Source organism: Toxorhynchites rutilus, chromosome 3, assembly GCF_029784135.1.
Source record: "Toxorhynchites rutilus septentrionalis strain SRP chromosome 3, ASM2978413v1, whole genome shotgun sequence".
Taxonomy (NCBI): domain Eukaryota; kingdom Metazoa; phylum Arthropoda; class Insecta; order Diptera; family Culicidae; genus Toxorhynchites; species Toxorhynchites rutilus.
In genome coordinates this window covers 236,430,791-236,452,042 of record NC_073746.1, presented here as the reverse complement: position 1 = coordinate 236,452,042, position 21,252 = coordinate 236,430,791, and the positions used below count along the sequence as shown (strand labels likewise).

At 38.9% G+C, this 21,252-nt stretch overlaps 3 protein-coding genes across 3 annotated transcripts in view; all 3 read left to right on the top strand.

The window, feature by feature from the left end:
• Positions 1–8,425: 8,425 nt before the first annotated feature.
• LOC129775691 (uncharacterized) lies at positions 8,426–9,342 on the top strand. The gene is made up of 3 exons (XM_055780706.1): positions 8,426–8,552; positions 8,605–9,041; positions 9,103–9,342. The coding sequence occupies exons 1-3, from the start codon at positions 8,528–8,530 to the stop codon at positions 9,301–9,303; spliced, it is 663 nt and encodes a 220-aa protein (XP_055636681.1). The 5' UTR covers positions 8,426–8,527; the 3' UTR covers positions 9,304–9,342.
• Positions 9,343–13,708: 4,366 nt separating this feature from the next.
• LOC129775686 (D-aspartate oxidase-like) lies at positions 13,709–15,097 on the top strand. The gene is made up of 4 exons (XM_055780700.1): positions 13,709–14,001; positions 14,062–14,274; positions 14,330–14,814; positions 14,876–15,097. Exons 1-4 carry the CDS (start codon positions 13,799–13,801, stop codon positions 15,040–15,042), a joined length of 1,068 nt encoding a protein of 355 aa, XP_055636675.1. The 5' UTR covers positions 13,709–13,798; the 3' UTR covers positions 15,043–15,097.
• Positions 15,098–15,199: 102 nt separating this feature from the next.
• The window catches only part of LOC129775685 (D-aspartate oxidase-like), an 8,072-nt gene continuing 2,019 nt past the window's right edge, over positions 15,200–21,252 (top strand). The window contains exon 1 of the mRNA XM_055780699.1: positions 15,200–15,537. Within this exon, the coding sequence (XP_055636674.1) occupies positions 15,245–15,537 (293 nt within the window). The 5' untranslated portion in view covers positions 15,200–15,244. The remainder of the gene's footprint in view (positions 15,538–21,252) is intronic.

Here is a 21,252-nt window from a genome sequence, read left to right as displayed (position 1 = left end):
TTTAAATTTTAAAAACGTGTTCATTCCGCCTGAAAATCAATCAATTTTTTTACGCTCCCCTAAACTAGTAAACGAAGATCAATACCATCAATGCGGATCGTTAACTTGTTTAACTTCAAGCGCAAGATAGCAGCATTAAACTTAATCGGATATGACATCAAAACGAATGATAGTGTTTTCAGATCCAAAGTATGCTCATGAGCATACTTGATAATAACGAAGTGAATACTTGATGAATGCTGTTTTATTCATACGAAATCATCTAAACATCCATTTTCGAAAAGTAAATACTTTGTTGTTTCTTTTATTCATACCAAACGTAGTAAAAACTTAATCTCACTGCTCGACTGCTCGAATGAAGTAAAGTAAAGGTGAATTTTGTTTTTATTCATACGGCCTAATATGTCTCAACGTAGTGAAAAAAAACACAAAAATCGAACGTTGATCACGAATGTAATCATTAGGATTTGGGTTATTTACAGGGCTCAGCATAGTCATAGCCAACTGAGAATAGTCGGCTGACTAACCGACAGTCGGTAAATGACTTTTGGCTCTTCACGCAGTTTCTCCGCCAAAACGACTGAACAGTCAGTCGGGCGTTTAGTCGCTATCTCCCTCTACCGATTCGACCTAATAATTTTAAATTTTTTAATTTGTCCTAATAATATTTAATTCGAGTAAATTGAGAGTTCAAAAGCACTTGGTTTAACTAGAGGCTTAGGAACACGTGTGTGCTTCTCCAGTGTTCAAAACTGTCACAATGAATCTGTTACAAAAAGTATCAAAGATGAACGGCAGTTCCGTGAGAGTTGAAGTCACCGAATCCTAAACGTGGCTAAGAATGAAATGCGCATATGGTAGCAAGTTGCTTGCGTCTAACCGTTACCCTCGAATAGTGGCAATGAAAGCTTCGATGTCACGAAACGTAAATACTTAGAATAGGATCTGTTTGACGATTAGAATCTCAACCGCAACTGCAATGTACGACACTGAACAACGATGAGTCTCCATCAAATATGAAAACAAAAAACACACGTATATGGACACAATCACTGACGTGTCTTCCTGTTATGTGCTATCGCCATAATCATTGTACAATAGAAAAAAAGATTGACATTTTTCCCCTTAGTTTTGTTGCATGTTATTGAACACATTTGAATGAATAGAAAGAGCAAGAGATTCATTCGATGTTATTCCGAGGCAGCAGTCATCCGTGGAAACTTTATTGTGAGAATTTCCGCGAGCAAAAGAGCAAAATGATAACCAGCTCCCATACAAACACGAGAGTCTAGCGCATGTCTACTAGTATTTCTCGTTCGCCAGCGACAGATGATTTTTACCTGTTGAAATCAGAACCATTTTTGCATGAAAAACGAAGTGGGATCGAAACGCTGCAGATTGTAATAAATCATGTTTGTTTGGAGCACAGCAAATGATAAATACTAGTGAGAAATCAAATTTTGACAGGCGAAATATGAACCCATGTTTTAAATTCTAATTTATTAAGGTGTGATAGTATTGTTGGATTGTTTACCATTGCTGATGTTGCAGATGTGTTAATTTCGAGTTGATATGGGATTGTAAACATAACTGCTCTGAATGTTGGGATATCTACAGAAGAATGAGAAATAAATATACTTTACATTACAACTAACCGAATGTACCAAAGTATTTGATAACACGACTACAACAGTTATTATTCATGCGCGTCTTATAATGCATTTCACAATTACAGAGAGTTAAACTATAAGAGTGGGGGATGTGATTCTTTCCTCACAAACTAATGAGTGTTTAGCGAAGACATATCTTACGTAAGAACTTGTATTTGAAGTATTCATTCCCATCCTAAGTGAGATTTCATAGAGGATTAGAATTTCACGTTTCAACTCGCCTTTGTTTAAACAACACATTAGAAACGACGTTCAAGTGCAAGTGCCAATTTGAAAAGCATTTTCCTCAAAGTTGGTTAAATCTCTGAAATCGTCTTGAAATTTATGGAAATTTTCCTCGTACTCGGTCCTAAATTCGTGCCTCTACACTAGAATACGTCCTAAAAGCTTTCTACTCATTGTAGCATTCCTCTGCTTAGACGAGGTTTCCACGTATGCTATCATTAGATTCTCCTTACAAAAAAGGAGAATATAAATACATGGCCAATTCCAGTTGGGACTATTTATGTTTGTTGATGAAATTTTGTGATTGATGAGAAACAAGCATTTGGAAAAAAAGTATTTTGAAGCGTTGCCACGTCACAAAAATAAAGCATTTTCTAGTTTATCAGATGAATTTAAGTTGAAACATTTCTATAATTAGGTTTCTCTTAGCAAACAATAAGGGTCAACAAAACACAAAATTTGGTTAAAACCGGTCCACAAATAGAAGAGTATGAACTGTCTAAAGAGATTATTGTCACGTCATGAAAAGTAAACGATCCATTACAGCGTATCTTGATAACATTTTGACTCACTACAAACACTTTTTTCGCGTTTTCATGTGAAAACAAAATTGAAAAAATTTCCTACAAGAATCATCTATTGGAAAATATTTTATAGTTAGATTGACTTGTTGTCAAGTCTAATGATTTAGTGACGTGACTCTCTCTAGACACAAACTGTCTTCGACAAAGTTGTTCTGTTCTGTTTTGAAGAGACTTTAAACTTTTCAGTTCATTCGCCTCTAATTTTAGGCAACTTTGTAGAACAAATTTTATTTTTATCTTTCTATATAACCGATTTAGCGATTTTGTTCTAAGTAAGAGACGAATGAACTCTCAGAGTTTAAAGTCTCTCTAATTCAATACCTTCCTTCCTTGTTCTAAGTTAGAGCCACCATGAAAATATTGATATTTCAAAGTTAAAGTAAAAGTTAATTTGATATTATATGTACAGTTAAGCCGAAATCGTAATTTTTGAAAACTTTCATTGAAAAATCGCCGGGAATTGTTTAAAATGACAATGCAGCGAAATAAAGAAAGATAGAAGTTGAGTGTCAAAGAACAAATTTTATAGGGGTTAGAGAGTTTCAATTTGATTGACAGAAAAAATCAAATTTATTATGCATTTTTGCATAATATAATATTAGTAATAACATTTTAACAACCATTAACTTCTAATGTTTTCACTTGTAAAATGTTGTTTGAAACCAAAGACTTCCTGTACTGAATATTATCGTCTTCCAAATGGAAGCAACAGAATCTTTCTACGTAGCGTACTTTCCGAAGTAGGGCCAGATTCATCCATCAGAACTCGAAACAAAAAAGAAGTTCAATAACACTGTCATCGTTGAAACTCGAACATATGCGTAGAAAGATGTTTTTTGCCAAATATGATCCTTTATCACATTCTGAATGATTCCGAATATATATTTTTTTTATGTGAGAGAGGTGTTTTCTGACTTCAAGGGGATGAATCAAAAATTAATTTCTTTTAAATTCTAAAAACAAAAGTATATGTATTTAACCTATTCAGGACCATAAGATATACAAGACTAAATATGCCAATATAACACAATACTTCAGCTATTGTGGGTGTAAAGTTAGAGAATATCACCAGACAAACATAGCAGGGTGTATAGGTTTCCTTTAATTTCATGGGAAATACTTTTCCCTATGGACCATAAAAGTAAATAAACGGAGAGTTAGGTTTATTATATCGGTATTTTATTTATTGCTTTGTAATACAAACAAAAACAGAAAAAAATTACCAGAAAACTAAAATAAATAAACATTTATTATGTGATCGGTGTTAAGTCAGACCGGACCATGTTTGACAGTTCTTTTTTTTTTATTCGTTCAGAAACAATTTGCTGCCTTGGACAATTTATTTATTTTGAGATTCAGTGAAAAAACTATCGATTCAATAATAATTGAACAATCGATAACGATTTTTGTAGAAAGGAAAAATATTTCCCTTAGGCGTGAATGGGATAAAATAATTTTTTTTTTTTGACTCGATTATATACAGTGAAAAAAAATTGGAGACTGTATATAACCGAGTCCGTCCTGTATACCGAAGAGTTTTGCAGTCTACGAATCGAAAATCTTTGGTTCATACACAATACTCCATACTAGGGCTTTAAACATACGAGGACAGTCCGAGCCTACAAAAAAAATTAAAAATTTTGGAAAGTGACGATTTATTTCTCAATTTCAGAATAGGGTCACATGAGTCCGAGTCGTTCACAAACATATCTGGAGTGCCTCAGGGGAGCAATTTAGGCCCCTTACTTTTCGCATTATTTATAAACGACGTGTCCTTCATCCTGCCACGTGGAACGAGACTCTTCTATGCTGATGATTCTAAGGTCTACGTTATTGTCGAAGACATAAATGATTGTCATCATCTTCAAAGCTTGCTGAACATTTTTGAGACGTGGTGTGTACGAAATTGTATGACGTTAAGCGTCGAGAAATGCCAAGTTATATCGTTCACCAGAAAGCGGAATCCCATCAATTTCTCCTACATGTTATCCGGCAAAGCCATCGAGCGGGTCAACAAGTGCGCGACTTGGGTGTAATGCTTGACAAGGAGTTCACTTTCATCTACCACTACAACGACATCATCTCCAGGGCAAACAAGCAGCTCGGTTTTGTTCTGAAGGTAACCAATGGATTTAAGGATCCGCTTAGCTTGAAATCTCTATACTGTGCGCTGGTTCGTTCTATCCTGGAATTTGCTTCTGTTGTATGGTGCCCTTTCCCCAGCATTTGGAAAGCGCGCATTGAATCTGTACAAAGAAAGTTCGTACGTCGAGCTTTGAGGAATCTTCCATGGCGGAATCCAAGGGAATTGCCTCCTTACGAGGAACGCTGTAATCTGCTGCGAATTGATACTCTGGAAAACAGGCGATCTGCAGCACAAGCCATGTTTGTTGCGAAGCTGCTGAGGAAAGATTGACTCCCCTTTCTTGCTAGTTAATCTAAACATGTATGCTCCAGAACGCACCCTACGTCATCGTGATTTCCTTAGGCTCGATTTCCGGAATAGTTTGTATGGCCAGCATGATCCGATGGAGTTTATGTCCGCTACATTCAATAGGATTTTTCACATCTTCGACTTTAATCTCGCTAGCAATGCGCTTCGGATTAGATTAAATGATTATTTCAGAATAAGTTGACACTCGCAATGCGTGTATTTGATACTGACTTGGTTAGGTCCATTAAGACAATTTGATGTCAGATGGATAAAATAAAATAAAATAAAATAAACATAGTCTCCTTTTAGCTCGATTCACTTGATCCAGCGATGCTCCAACTTCTTAAATCCATCTTAAAAATACGTTTTCTCGAGGTCTCCAACGTAGGCCTCCATGGCGACGATGACCTCCTCATTCGACTAAAATTTCTACACGGAGAGTGACTTTTTCAAGTTTAGAAACAAAAAAAAAATCACACGGGGCCAAATCTGTGAAATACGGTGGATGGGGCAGCAGTTCAACCAATTTGTCCGTGGCGACGGCGGAATTCACATTTTTTTTATTTTTCAAAAATCCGCGTATACGCCCGCTTCCACACACGGTCAAAACAAAACTACGAGTCCGATTCGGCTTAAATTTTGACAGTAGCCGTTTACGAGAATGTACTACACGATAAGTAATCTCTCTTGCGATACTGACACCATCGGGCGATGTGGCTATGTACTTATCGGACCGCCCTCGTACCCTTATGCAACTCTATCAATAAGAAATTTAATCGTTAACTTTTGGTCCGTCCGGATTTTAAATCATCTTCTAAATGTGCTTTTTATTCCGGACATGGGTTTGTGAAACACATTTTTTTTTATTTTTGACATTTTTTGTCAACAGCTAGGTACCATGTTTGACCATACACTAAATTGATACAATCCCAGCAAACATTAAATCGTATAATTTTACACGTGCCAAGTCTTACAAGAGATCCCAATAAATCATAATCGCATATAATATGAATCAAAGTATGTATCGTGTATATTTGAAATCGCATAAAATGTGAAAACTCGATTTTATATACCATTATCAAATTAAGTCGCAATTCGGTATAATAAACATCAATTTTATGATGTACATTGTCGTAAAATATATTTAATCCGCATCATATGCGTATATTAAGCTGATGCAGTTTGTGTGTTGTATAAGCGTATAATTTAAATCGATTCAGTACTGTAGTAAATCGTGTTGCATGCTGAAGAAAATCATGAAACAGTAAATCATATTAGATCCTAATAAAGAACATATTACATCATATTGAAATGTCAATAAAATGCTGATACACTCGAAAGTTTTAACCGCTGTTGAATTAAATTTCAGATAGCCGCGCGAGATAGCTGGTGGATGATAATCCAGACGACCGGAGTTCGAACCCACATTGGAGCAGTTTTCACCAAACATTAATCTGTGCCATTTTAAACATTCATATTCCATTCCCAACACATAAACATTTCACGAAAATATTTTGCGCCATTTGTTTTTTTTCTATGTCTGTAATAAATCGAATATGAGTATGGCAAAAGTCGTATTTGGTGCTTTGACAATTCATGAATATATTCATATTAGATCGCAATTCAATTTCAACATAATCGCTATTATAGCCGGTCAAAGTTGCATATTCATCCAAATAAATTCGGTAAGCATTTGCCATGTATGTATATGGCCTCCACTTTTGCATGCATATGCTAGTTAGGCGCATTATATGCCAACCAAATTTTAGGGCTATCAGTCACATTAATTCAACGTGCAAAAAATGTCATGGTTATGGTATGTTATTGGATATAATGAAAATTCGTTTGAATTAAAAAGCTCCCGGAATATAAAGAGACTAAAGAAAATAGATTCATCCGAACAATATAAATAGTAAAATGCCTTCTTTTCTATTCATAATAAAAATAAAAACACACGCACACACGATATATTTACGAATTACGCGAGTGGAACGTTCGAGTAATTCGAAAATGCAATCACTATCAGATTAGAAGGCATGCAGCCAGTTTTAAAATGTTAAAATTTTAATTAAAATTTCTATATTACTTTATCCTTCTTTGATTCAACCATTGTCAATATTTATACAGTTTTCACTACTGAAAGAAGAAAATAACATGTTATATATAAAATTGCGCAGAATTAAATTTCTTTCAAACCCATTACAGTCAAATAATATTTCATGATTATAACATTGTAATTTATGGAAAGAACTACAAATCATCCATAAACTCATATAGCAAAATTTAAAACCATCCTAGGTGTAGGCCTAGGTGTAGATTTGTACGTTAGATCGCTAATAGGCGAAACTGATCAATTATTGGTTTCGCATTACATTGGTCAACGTGTGCTGATCAAATGAATACGACACAAAACACAACAAGCAAACATTCAATTATTGGATGCCTAAAATATTTTTCGATCTGTTTGTCAAACCTGTCGGTACATGGTTAAGTTACCTTAAATATTTCAGAAAAATTTCTTCCATGTTCGATATTTGAAATTGTTCGCCAATGATAATAATTAAAGAATGGCAAACAAAAAGGTGTTTGTACAAATTGCAAACCAAACTTTATCTATCAAAAAGTGTCGAATATTTGACCTCCGGACAAACAGTGTACGACCACCTTAAGTACCGATTCTTTATACTTATGACAGACATACAGCTGTACTACCGTTGTACTCCGAAAATTGTATGTCTGTCACCATGTACAGCGCTAGAACCATGCAAGCAACTCGGTACAAACGCTGTACCTGTACCGACCTATTTTACCGCTGTACATGGCTACAGTTGTACTGTGCGCAGCGCCATAGACGGCTAGTGGTCGATAGCATGAACAAATTGAATCAAAACACTTGGTAAACATGCTTTTCACTGACTTTCTCATGAGTTAATAACTCAGATTGGGAACATATTTGTTGTGTTTGATAGTTTAGACGCTAAATAAAAACCTTTTTCATTGAAATATGTGGTGAAATTTGGAAAAATTCTGATTGTCAGTTTGACATACGGTACAATGTACAATGTACAGATATTTTTCCAATTTCCACCACATATTTCAATGAAAAAGGTTTTTATTTAGTGTCTAAACTATCAAACACAACAAACAAGTTTCCAATCTGAGTTATTAACTTAAGAGAAAGTCAATGAAAAGAACGTTTATCAAGTGATTTGATTTTGCTTGTTCATGCTACCCACCACTAACCGTCTATGGCGCTGCGCACAGTACAACTGTAGCCATGTACAGCGGTAAAACAGGTCGGTACAGGTACAGCGATTGTACCGAGTTGCTTGCATGGTTCTAGCGCTGTACATGGTGACAGACATACAATTTTCGAAGTACAACGCAAGTACAGCTGTATGTCTGTCATAAGTATTAGACAGCCAATTTGAACCCGTATGACCCAGGTTTTTCGTTATATCTATAAATATTTGCTTGAGTGTAATCATCGAATTCCCACCATCGAATATATACCTCGTTAAGGTGCTCTGCATTCATGACATTATCAAAACATTGTATAACCGGGTTGCATGGAGGAGAAATAATAGAAACATTCAAATCCTAGCAATTTCGGAATGTTGTCACGCAATTCCTCTTTGGGTATATTTATTGAACCATTTTATATACATGTTTACACTTTCGTGTCTTTCAGCTATAACTAGCCTAACTAGGCGGCTTTCCAGCGTTTCAATACACAAGAATGCAGCTAGCCGCAATTCTATCCAACCAATTTTATCTCCGCCTCAAACAAACATAACTATCGCGAATGTTCCCAACCTGGTGCTAACGTTTAGGCCTCGAGAAATATCTTTAGATATTGGCCATACCAGAATAAACCCATTTATTCCACGTAAGGAGATTACGGATATACCCCTCATCAGTAGAATAATTGAAAATCCAAACGCAAATCGCATCAGTGAAATAAATGAATCCCCCGCGTCAATCACCAGCATGGATTTGCCGATGGATAGCAATAAAGTGGGCGATGGTGGCATACAGGCGGCCCGGTTGATAGTAATCCGCCGTCGGAAGATGCGCAAACACAAACTGAAGAAGCTTCGCAAGAAGATGAAGTTCGAGTGGGCAAAGGTTCGCACCAATCCAATCTGAAGTTGTTCTCAATATTTACCTTTTTCAATTGTGCTTCCAGGTTCGCCAACGACGAGAGATGCGCAAGGAAAAGGCTTTCCAGGCGGAATTGATCATGCAGATTAAAGAAGCGGAAAAATTTTCCGCCGAAGTGTACGTCGCTGAAAAGCTGAGACGGGCAACCGAAACGCCTATCCCTCGGTTCTGGAAGGGCAAACGTCTGCCTCAGTTTATCATTAAACAAAAATTAGGAATTGAATAAAATATGTTAGTTGGAGGCGTGACTGTTGTAAAACATGAATGTGAATTTTTCATTATAGAAGTATGCTCCCAACCCAAGCGTTTCTGCGTACTTTAAGAACTTTGTTCCTGATAGGTACTGATAGTAGCTGGATGAACACTCATTCAACCCTCAATGGTTCAAGTAGATCGTGTTCTACTTGTGGTTCAATGGATGAATTGACTTATCTCAAATGCTCCGTGGATCCAAAGCCACTCGAAGTGCTGTTAGTGTATGGACCTGCCTAGTCTTGAATGGCACAACACATCCTCCTTGCTTTTGTTAAACTCCCTCGCCCATCAACCATTGGCACAACTAGGTCGCACACAATTTGACTTAGAAGATTTCCGTTAGTTTTGAAGATTATGTTGGCTCTTGTCAGTTTAACTGAACATCTCTGGCATTCCACTTCAATCGTGCTGGCACACATAAAGACCAATCGGAATCGAGTCATTCTACGAAGAAATTTGCATATGGTTGAGCTTCTATCTTTCATTTCCGGGTATCCCCTTCGAAAGCTTCCTTTTCTTTTTTTACGATCAGAATAATTTTCCATAAACACAGGCAAGTCATGGTGTCGCGAGTCGCAAAAAATAAAGAAGAGTGGTGTTCAAGACACGATCGCATTGTTAACGTAGTAATACGAATTCATAAACGGCGAGATACAAACATCCAAGTGTCTCTCAGCAAAATAACATCTCTAATGCTTCAAAGAAAAATAAAAACGGTAACAGAAAATCCGAACAGAATCGGGTGAGGTGTTGTGTAGCGGCATCGACTGCAACCGCTGTGGAACAAATTTCCACCTTCAGTTTTCCACCGAAGAACGCAGCTCTCACCGCTGAAAAATACCTTTTTCAAATTAGGTTAAAACGCTTTTTGATCCGCTGGAATTCACGAAAATTTATTGATCGATCGGAAAAAGTCATTCACGATCTATCAGTTATCCTGTTAACGACCAGATGGCAGCGACAGCGAGACTTTCCTTTCTGAAGGCCGAGTGTTTAGTTTAGTTTTCCAAATTGGCCCTTTTTGAGGCTAGAGGCGAATGAACCGAGAATGTCTGAAAGTCTGAGAAAGCCTTCATAATTCAAAACATCATCATCGTTACCCCAATTAATCAAACCCGTAAGGCAACCCCGTCGCGGAGGACAGGGTCCTTGGGCTAATAACCCACTGGACCTGTCAACAATATATTACGGAAACTCTAGTAAAAAGAATACGGACTGCTTTAACGGCAACATCTTCTTTAGCATGAAACAACGGACACGAATTGGAATGTTTTGACCCTGGACAGCTGGGTAAGCTGGCCCAACTGGCTAGAGAGGGGAGGCGCACGAAGCTCAAGATCATGGGGCTGAGTGAAATCCGTTGGCCGAACTTTGGAGAACACCGGGTACCTTCAAGAATTTTCAATGCTTCAAATTTGAATGAATGAAAAAAAAATAATTTTCAAACCTTCAAGAAGAATGGAATTGGCTTCCTGCTCAGCGTGCGGGCCCAAGCGGCACTCTTGAAGTGGGAGCCCATAAGCAGCAGGGTGATCGTAGCCAGATTCAGAACACGGGTGTGAAACCTTACAATAATTCAGAGTTACGCACCAACCAACGCTGCCGACCCACAGGAGAAGGAGAGCTACTACAGCCAGCTAAGAATGCTGTCGTGGACAAGATTCCGAAAGGCGACATCAATATCCTGACGGACGACTTCAACACGAAGATAGGTTTCGACTACATGGACTACGAGCGCGTCATGAGACGCCATGGTCTAGGAGAGATGAGCGAAAACGGCGAACTGCTTGTATAGTATTGTGGCAAAAACGACATGGTGATTGGGGGCACGCTCTTTCCCCATCGACCAACACTCAAAATTACGTGGGTCTCAAGTGACGTTTACTCTAATGGCGGGTTTACATTAGAGGGATCTATAGCTATAGATGGGTTTATTCACCCGAAAATAGATGTAAACGGGTAAGAATATGTATGATACACTTCCTCGAGGTGTATATGTATAGAATGTATAGAATAAATTCAGGCATATGTACACGCTGGCGAATTTCTCACTGGTGAGAAATCACTAAAATTGGATGCAGTTCTACTTCAGGTGAATAAATTCACCGAAATATGAATATATTCTTTATATAAGTTCGCACTAGTAAACAGTTGATGCGATTTTTATGAATCTCATCATATTTCTTCACACGAATATATTACTAGTCTAAACCCACCGTAAGAACCATATCGACCACATCTGCATCAGTCGAATGTTTAGACGGAGCCTGCTTGACGTATGGAATAAACACAGTGCCGACATCGCTTTCGACCACCATCTTCTCATCGGAGAAATTCACCTACGCGTAGCGCGAGTTCTACGGAGGGAAGAAAAGCTCGGTCGTCGAATCAACACACGCCGACTAGAAGATGCTAATGTAATGACCTTTGTGGATTAACTTGGGACCCGAGTAGAGGATGATCCTGCTGGTGGCAGCGTCGAAGACCAGTGGACTGCCGTCAAGAACACCTTCATCGCAACCAGTGATAATAACCTGGGTGAACTGCGCACCCGGAGGAAAGCGTAGATCTCGGAGGACACCTGGAAGAAGATGACGTACGTGACGTGACGTATCAGCTGAGAACGCGCAGAAGCTTCAGGTCTTCGTGAACCGATGACTGAGGTATATAATTCGGGCCTGGTGACCAGATGACTGGATCCCAAATGACGAGCTCCATCGTCGTTGCCATCAGCTGCCGATTTAAACAGAGTTTCAGGAGCGTAAGTGGCGTCGGAGCCTAACAACCGAGATGAAAGGCAACGACCCAATTTTGACCTGGGCACGGGCCAAAGCGAGTGATGCGGATCACCCAGGATCAGTGTTTGCCAAATGATCCATTCACTGAAAAAATCGCATTCGTTCGTTCAAATATGATCATACATAAATCATTGCCCCCAGCGGCATTCTTTTGTTACGTGCTGCAAATCACGACACAAAAGAGAACGAGACAACTCTGCATCGGTTCGCACTTCATGATACACCGACACGCAAACAGAACCATGATATACGCTTTCGGTGCAGAAAGTTTATTTTCTTCTTTGCCACTAACATATCCGACCTCTCCATGCATCATGAAACAGCAGGATCGTACGGACTACGCAAAGCGAATGATTCATATTCAGCTAATATAGCAGATCCTGATTTTTAAGTTTTAGAGAGTGCAAACTATATGATTATTTAGCTCGATAGAGGCTAAGGGAAGGGTAGACAGATCATATTTTCTATTTTTAACGCCGCTATTCCTTGAAATATGTATATTCATATAGAACGCATAGTTTTACTAGCAACACCGCTCGCTTTTGCCATTCGTTGCTCTCCGCGAATGGTGATCGAATGATGACGTAATTTTTCTTGCATGACACATTGTGTATCATTCGATTTTGATCGAAATCCAAACACTGCCCTGGATGGAAGCTTCTAACGAAAGCACTATGCTCCCAGCGTGGAGCGCAGCAACAATAAGTAATTGTTCCTCTTTGTACTGAGCAAAACAACTATTTCTGACATCAGCATTGAGAAAGAAACGCTAGGCAAGACAAGGTCTTGAATAATGATGATCATGGTTTTAATTACAGTGGCTTTCAAATTTCTCAGTTTATTCTCTTCTAGCCTTAAAAATCCAATTTGGAAAACAAAACTAAACTTTCGGACTTGAAAAAGGCCATTCAGAAAACCTCACTGCCGTCTGATCGTTAGCTGAATGACTGATGAATCGTGAATTCTTTGAAATCACGAACAGCTTGTTTATATTCGATAAATTGAAAACAGAAATTACTTCTATCCACATTGTCCGTAGAACGAACACTGCATTTGCTATTTCTATTTCATAGAAAAAACGTTTCTTATTTCCCGATTTGGTACCATCACTGAAAGACGTAATTCTCAGATAAAGCGAATAGGTAATTATTTCTTAGGTTTTTGTTATTACAAAATAGTTTAAAATTAAGCAATTTCAGATGGGCCAAGCAGAAGAGCCCGCCGGGCCTCATGAGGAACAAGTTGAGAGCAATCTATGTTTCTCATCCATCTTCTCCTGAAATCAATGCCCAATTATCTTCCTCTGCTGTGTCGAAAACGTAGAATTCGTCTTGATTTAACTTAAATCAAATTCATATTTTTTGTTATATAGAACATAAGTTTAACTTTTGGTGGAACTCTGAAAATATTTAGAAAATATAACTTTTCAACGATTTGTTGAAACAAATAACAAGTAGTAATTTTAGTCAGTGAAAAATATTTTTCCCAACGTGCGATAAGAAAAAAAATGATAATCAACCGAAAACACCTTTCCAGTAGTTATACTGGGCGATTGAATTTGAGGCAGTATGTTTTCTGGTGATACAACGAATGAAGCACCAAAGTTTTCGCGATAATAGCGTATCTCACGCATGCGCATCTTCTATCTAATCAAAAATATCATCCCCGATGGATTCTGTTTCTAAGCCGAAGTTCGTCATTTTGGGAGCCGGAATAAATGGTCTCACGTGTGCCTTTCGTCTCTCTGAAAAGTATCCTCGGGCGGGATTCGAAATAATCAGCGAGAATTTCACTCCGAACACCACTAGTGATGTAGCGGCCGGACTATGGGAACCATATCTGCTGGGATCAACTCCGATGGAATTGGTGAGGTGAGTATTGAGTGGTTTAGGTGGTGTTTCGAGATGAATTATTGGATCGCATACCTCTAGGAAATGGTCCCGTGAGACGTACAATTATTTTCACGGAATGTGGAGAACGGGATATGCAAATGAGTGCGGAATTTGTCTCGTGCCATGGATTGGACTCTGCTTGGAAGGTAGTGAAATGGAAGATGTTTTCTGGAAGGATTTTGTGTTTGGCTTTAGAGAGATATCTGGGCAACGGCTACAGAGAATGGGAAAAGAACACAATACCGCATACTGGTGGGTATTCTTAGAATAGGTAACAACCACAACACTAATCTGTCTTGTTCAATAGCTCGGGTTACGAGTTTGTAACCTTCACCTGTGAACCTACGAAACTGTTGCAATTTTATACCAAGATATTAGAGTCACGTGGTGTAAAGATTCGCAAACAGAGAATAGAATGTTTCCAAGCTCTCGAAGTATCTCCTGATTCCATCGTAATCAACTGCCTGGGACTTGGATCGGGTGAGATTATGACAGACGCTCAGCTTAAACCAACACGAGGTCAAATTCGGCGCATCAAGGCAAACTGGATCTTTCACGCCTTCGTGAACGGATCGGCGTACGTAATACCGAATACTGAGAGTGTGACTCTCGGTGGGACTAAACAGAAAGGTGACAACGATCTCAACGCAAGAGCAGAAGATGCGGAAACAATTCGAACCGGATGTTATGATTTTTTGAAGGCTCTGAAACACGCACCACTTGTGGGTGACCTGGTCGGATTGCGGCCTACGCGAACCTCGCTGAGGCTGGAGTTAGAGTGGTTCGGGACCGGTCAGTTTCGTATGGTTTAATGTATTTCACAACATTTTTAGCTAACGGCACTGAATTGCAGAAAATCGCAACCGTTTCCCGGTGATCCACAATTACGGCCATGGTGGAAGCGGAATCACATTAGCCTGGGGGTGCGCTGGAGAGGTTTTGCATATCGTACACAATGTGCTTTGTGGTACAACCACTGGAAGTTGCCATGACTGTCCTAGAGGGGGATCAAAACTTTGATGGATTTCGTTGGCCTCGTCTGAGAAGGAAATACAGTCTTTATTTACAACAACAAGTTTGTTTTATGAATCTTCTATAAACCAGAACAAGCTCTTCAATGTCGCATTATATTGCCGGGCTTTGGAATATAAAACGTGAAACAAACGCGAGAAAGAAAGGAAAGAACGTTGATAAGAAGGATTGCTTTAATTTGCATGTTCGGATGAGCGCTCACGTTAGTTCACTTTCGATTATCAATAAGAGTGGAGAGTTTATTTCGAAACACAGTACCGATTACAAAGTTGGCCCGGTCAAATCATTAGACATGAAACAAATTATCGTTCTGGGAGCGGGCGTTAACGGTTTGTGTGCTGCCGTACAGTTGGCGGAGCATTACTACAATGTGACCAACGTAACGCTAATTTCGGAGGAAATCAGTCCGAACACTACGGGCGATGGATCGGCAGGACTGTGGGGACCTTATTATTGCGGAAAAACACCGGAGCATAAGATTGTGTAAGTCCGTGGTTGTGATCATGATCATGAAAATTATGTGCGGTATTGGTCACAGTAATATTTGGACCGATTCGTACAGGTACCGATAAACCTTGTGGTTTTGTTTCGTCCAACAATAATTGTTTGCTATAAGTCTACCGTTTAATTGTTTGATTGGATTTTTGAAATTGTTTGATGAATGATGAATGAATGAATTCTGCTTTTCTTTATTCTATTTGTGTCTGACCAGAGAATTCAGAGTCTTTTTTTCGCTCACCGAGCAAATAGCTTAATTCCGTAATCTACGAATTAACTCCTAGAAACGAGGACCACACACTCAAACGTTTCGGTCGGATCCATGTCGCACCAATTCACTAATCTGCTGAGCATTTGCGTGCCTAAAAATTCGCAAATGCACCGTGCTCAAAGTTAGCCTTTTGTTACCAAATTGTGTTTCCTTGTTTTTCCAGTGTGTGGCCGAGCGTTAGCGTTACGAAGAATAGTAAGTCTTAACTTCATTTACGCAGATCTCAAAATTTAAGTTTTCTGAAAATCTAAAAGTCACCCAAGGGTGGAGTAAAGGTAATCGCGGTTTTCGAAAATAAATATTGATACCAAATGTCTTGAAATCGCATGAAACGTCGAGATTTACTGTTATCTCGAAAAAAATTTTTTGGCTAAAATAAACTTTTCAGACAAAAACGACCAAGTGCCAGAAATTCCGTATGAGCTAATATTTTGCAGAGGGTATTTTATCGTGTAAATCAACATATCGCAGGGAGTCCCGTATGAAAAATCGATATGACGATTTTCATTGGCACCCTAAACCATACGTTCTGCATCGTATTCCAAAAAGTCCAAAAGTGTCGATTTTTGATAAAAAAAAATTTCGAGATGACAGTAGATCTCGACGTATCATGCAATTTGAAGACATTTGGCATCAAAAAAAAATTCCGAAAACCCCGATTTCTTTTACTCTTCCCTTGGGTGATTTTTCGGTTTTCAGAAAACTCAAACTTTGACCGCTGTGCGACAATAGTAAATGAAGACCGATTGAGTTGATATTTTGCATAGGGTAGAGTTTCGTGAGAATCAACATTTTTAATCATGTTCGCTTTGAAAAATCGAGGGTCACTTTTTTCCCATACATCCATTGGCACTCTAATAGGCACTGTCAGTTCGTTCCACCACTAAGATAAAAATAAAAGTCACAATAGGACTTGGCATTTTCCCCCAAGAAGATATGACTTCCTTAATGAAGTTTTTGACGTAAGACTACGTTAAACCGGAAAATATGGGGGTAAAACTAAAATCTAGGCACTGAACAAGTAGGAAAGAAACGAAAGATTTCGAACGCTTATTATTCGAGCATTTCTTACTAGATCGCAAAGATACATCAATTGATAGGAAATATTTCTACGCATCTCTCACAATGAACAACATTCGATTTTTCTTGAGATAAACAATTGAATAATTGTGAAATGTCAAGCATTGTCCAAACGCACTATGTGTCTCGTTTTGATTGGTCCAATTTGTGCTCCTCAAATGGTTCCGATTGTCCTTCCAGAAAATGATTGCTTTTTCGACTTTTCAAGGTTTTTTTTATGATATATCTCAAGTCGGTGTTCTTGCACTCGAGAGAATTCTGCTGTCTTTAATTTGTGCTGTTACGAGTTGGAAATTTATCGACTGGTTGCTAGACGTTCATGAAACAGAATTCCTTTCCAATTCCATCAGACAGAAAGTATGACTTTCTATGGGTGAAGACCTGCTTTGGGGTTTGCTAATGGTGGTTTGTTTCGTTTTCTCTTTTTTTTCGCTCAACGTTGCTAAACTAAACTATTTTCGTTGCGTTTATTAAATTTATCACATATTCTTATACGGTACACCCAGATTATTTTACGGTTAGGTACCTCGCAAACAAAAACGCGTTTATTAGAAAATCCGCGTAAAAAACAGATGACCTAAAATCCACGTGAGAATAGTGATTTTTAGAACAGTACACTATCAATACACAGGGACTGACGTGGGTCAGATGAAAAGTTCATTGTTGGTTCTCTGCATCGGTCGGGGCTGAACGTGTTAATGTCGACACTATACTTTCGATAACGCGAATCACTTCGGAGTAGATAGTCCATGAACGAAAGGAAGGGTAAGCATTATACAAGTGCGAAACGGAGAGCATTTATGTAGGATATCATGACATTTCTGATTTACAACAGAAAAACTTTGGCAGGGATTTCACTATATTTAGTACGGATAATTTTTATACCATTAAATGTACAAAAATCAGGATCATTTCAGAAAAAAATCAGACAAAATTGAGTATTTGTTAGGATATCAGGGAACGTACCAAATAGTCTGGGAAATCCTGAAAAATCAGGAAGGTTGGCATCCCTGCTGATGATACTGATGCGAAATTGCCTGTGCAATGGCAAAATGAGGACAAAAATTTCGACATCGTGAGAACAAAAGTGAATCCATTGGCGCTTTTCAGGGCCACTAAACCTTTCACAAAAGAGTTTTCAGAAGTTATTTACAATACAATACGATGCATTCCAAAATGATATCCGAGTAATCAAATATATAAACTGATTTTTGTTTGAGAGCCTGTGTTGATTTAGACGTATGTTTGAGCTTATTGATGGTTGGGGTCTTACACATCGATCATTCAATTTTGACGAATTCGTGCATAGTTTCCGAATTGAAAGTGTCGTCAAGTTACAACACATTGCAAGCTCGATTTAGGATGTTTTGTTGCCGTTATGTGAAAGATGCTGAATAGTATAATTAGTGAGTTATTTGTTTGGAAATGATGTTTTTGGGAGCGTGGAAGATGTAATTTAGCTAATAGTTACAGCAAAACTACTCGGATATTCGATTAGTTATTTAATTTGACAACCCCTGGTGTAGTCCTACGTCTCTTCGGCTATGTCCCCGACACTACCCACCCGTAATTTTTTTATGACGTGGGACTACGTCTAACCGGAATATATGGGGGGTAAAATGAAAACATGAACACTGAACATGCAGGAAAAAATGCAAGATTTCGAATGCTTAAAACTCGAACATTTTCTACTGGATCGGAAAGATGTTTGCATCAATTGATAGAGAATATTCCTACGCATCTATCGTAATTAATAAAATTTTATTTTTCATTAGATAAATAATTGAATAACTGTGAAGTGTTAAGCGTTATCTAAACGCCCTAACTGCCTCGTTTTGATTGGCCCGCTTTACGGTTTCCTCAACACAGACTTCAAAACCGAGCAGCCTTGGGGAAATCGGAATTTCAAATACATGAAAGTAGGGGAACTTCTGTTCTCTCCGAAATGTGTTTCCCTAACACAGACTTCAAATTCAAGGAGCGTGGGGAAGTTGGCATCCGACCAAAATATGTTTCCTCAACACAGGCTTCAGAACCAAAGTGTCTAGGGAAATTGGGATAGCAAATTCATGCAGATCGGGAGTATTTTTGTTCCGACTGAAATCTGTTTACCTATAAAGACATCTAAACCAAGGTGTCTGAGGAAATCGGCATTGCAAATACATGCAAACTACGAGTACATTTGTACTCGCTTGCCTTCGTGTAGACTAGAATGCGTTTCCCTAACACGGTCTTCTAAACTTAGGAATCTGGTAAAATCTTGCAAACACTACAGACATGGCATTTGTTCAAACTTTTTGCTCACAACGCAAATATATTGAATTCAATTGAATTCGAAAAATATTTTATTTAATCAAAAATTTAATCAATACAAACAAATGATTATTAAGCTAAGGTAGTCCCACGTCAACCTTGCGGTTATATCATAGATATAACCCACCTATTTTTTATTTCGCGAATATATATCTTTAGACGTAAGAACACTTTTTCGAAGAATTCACAATTTTCATCCAGTCTTCTTTCATGCTAACTATAACGTTCAGTTGAAAATATTTTAACGTTTTCCACTTCAAGTTGCACAGGTGGCTTTCTGGATGCTGGGTTCGCCGTAGAGTTGCGCCAGTTCGTGGTTCACCCTCTTTCTTCATACTTCGATTCCCTGTGACTGTACACCACCGTATATTGTTCTGAGCACTCGGCGTTCGGAAACATCAAGTGCTTGCGAGTCCTCTTCGAGCATCATCCATGCTTCGTGCCCGTAGAGGACTACTGGTCGAATCAGGAATTTGTGCATGGTACACTTTGTACGGGGCCAGATTTCATGGCTGTTGTTGTCGGTTGTTATCGACGAGCCAAGGTAGACAAATTCATTGACCAGGTACTCGCGAGAAAGTTGAACGATTTGTAGTTCCATGTTTCCAATTTCTACTACGTATTCCGTATGTTCGCACGAGAACGAGAATCAACCGCCCCTGACATGGCGAACATACGTTGTTTTGAGTTGCACTTCCATGGTGAACAGGCGTTCAGATAGTCAGATAGTCAGTCATATGACTAAGATCCCACCGGGATTGGTTATCTTCACTATGGTCACTCGCACCCCAACCGACATTGCGAGGTGGTAGGGATAGAGTTACTGGACAGGAAGCTAATGGACCACGAATGGGGTCCAATGTATGCCTGCAGGTACACGAGGTATCTAAACGCATTAAAGCATTAAAAATTGGAAAATTTTCAGATGGCGTTAAATATAAACTACAAAAGATAATTTAATGGGGCAAATTTTCTATAAAACATAATTTTATTCACCATGTTACAAAAATATTTCGACGCCCTGTCGGGGGGTCTTCCGGCAGTTGGCAGTTGACTTTCGCCGATGCTAAGAGAAGCAAACTTGTTGGCTAGTTTGTCAGTTATTTCTTAGCTTTATTTATTAGTTCCTCTTCCATTTTCGCCATACAATTGTTGGAGTAAACCCCCCGCTTCAGGTTTGCGCAGAAATTCTCGATGAAACGTAGCTGGGGAATGTTCGAGGGGTTGGCGGACTTCGGAACAATATCTATCTACAAGCGGTTCATCTCCTCCACCAAATTCTTCGCGTAATGAGCGGAGGTCAGGTTCGGCCAAAACACCACATCCTCGTCCGGATGATATTTTTGGATGAAGGACGCAACTTTCGGCAGGCACTTTGTGCTGTAAATCTCTCCGTCACTGCAAGTCCCAAACGGAGGAAGAGCATCTTTGACATCCCCTTTTCGCTTGGTTAGCCACCGCAGCATCTTTTTCGGAACTTCTTGTGGGAGATGTACTTCACTTTGGAACTTACCTCCTTGGTAGGGGACGTAAATTAGCTGGTTCCCTGCCAGCGTTATCCCGCTTGGTTTGAATAATTTCATTTTCCATCACTTTTAGCCTTTGTTTCTGGGTCACAGCTTGCTCGTCCGACACGGCCGGCCTTGACTTACGTTTCCGCATGATTATATTCATCTCCGCTATGTATTTTTTCACTGTCTGGTCCATTGTTCGCCCTCCCGGCCCTGAGCAATGTAGCCACCTTTCCCTCCGTCTACTGCTTTAGCTTCAGCTGCAGTTTACGACCGCGTAGCACGGTCTGACGACCGGATTCAGGCTTCCGTTCAATGCTTTCAATCTAATCCAGAAGTGTAGGGATATTATAGATATCGGAACGGGTGTTTCCGGCGGGCTCAAAGTACTTGACGATGTTCACTTTCTTCGGAAAGGAATGAAGCTCGCAGTTTGCACGAACTATAGAGTGCAGTTGCTTTACTGTTTTCGCCATAACATTCGCTGTTCAACTAATAGCGTTGTCAAATTTTGTTAGTAAACTC

Bases quoted from the DNA above. Each gene is read 5' to 3' on its own strand.
- LOC129775691 (XM_055780706.1), top strand. From the start codon at position 8,528: ATGTTGTCACGCAATTCCTCTTTGG. The intron at 8,553-8,604 runs GTATATTTATTG...CGTGTCTTTCAG, and splicing joins GTCACGCAATTCCTCTTTGG to CTATAACTAGCCTAACTAGG. The intron at 9,042-9,102 runs GTTCGCACCAAT...TTGTGCTTCCAG, and splicing joins TGAAGTTCGAGTGGGCAAAG to GTTCGCCAACGACGAGAGAT.
- LOC129775686 (XM_055780700.1), top strand. From the start codon at position 13,799: ATGGATTCTGTTTCTAAGCCGAAGTTCGTCATTTTGGGAGCCGGAATA. The intron at 14,002-14,061 runs GTGAGTATTGAG...GCATACCTCTAG, and splicing joins ACTCCGATGGAATTGGTGAG to GAAATGGTCCCGTGAGACGT. The intron at 14,275-14,329 runs GTGGGTATTCTT...CTTGTTCAATAG, and splicing joins GAACACAATACCGCATACTG to CTCGGGTTACGAGTTTGTAA.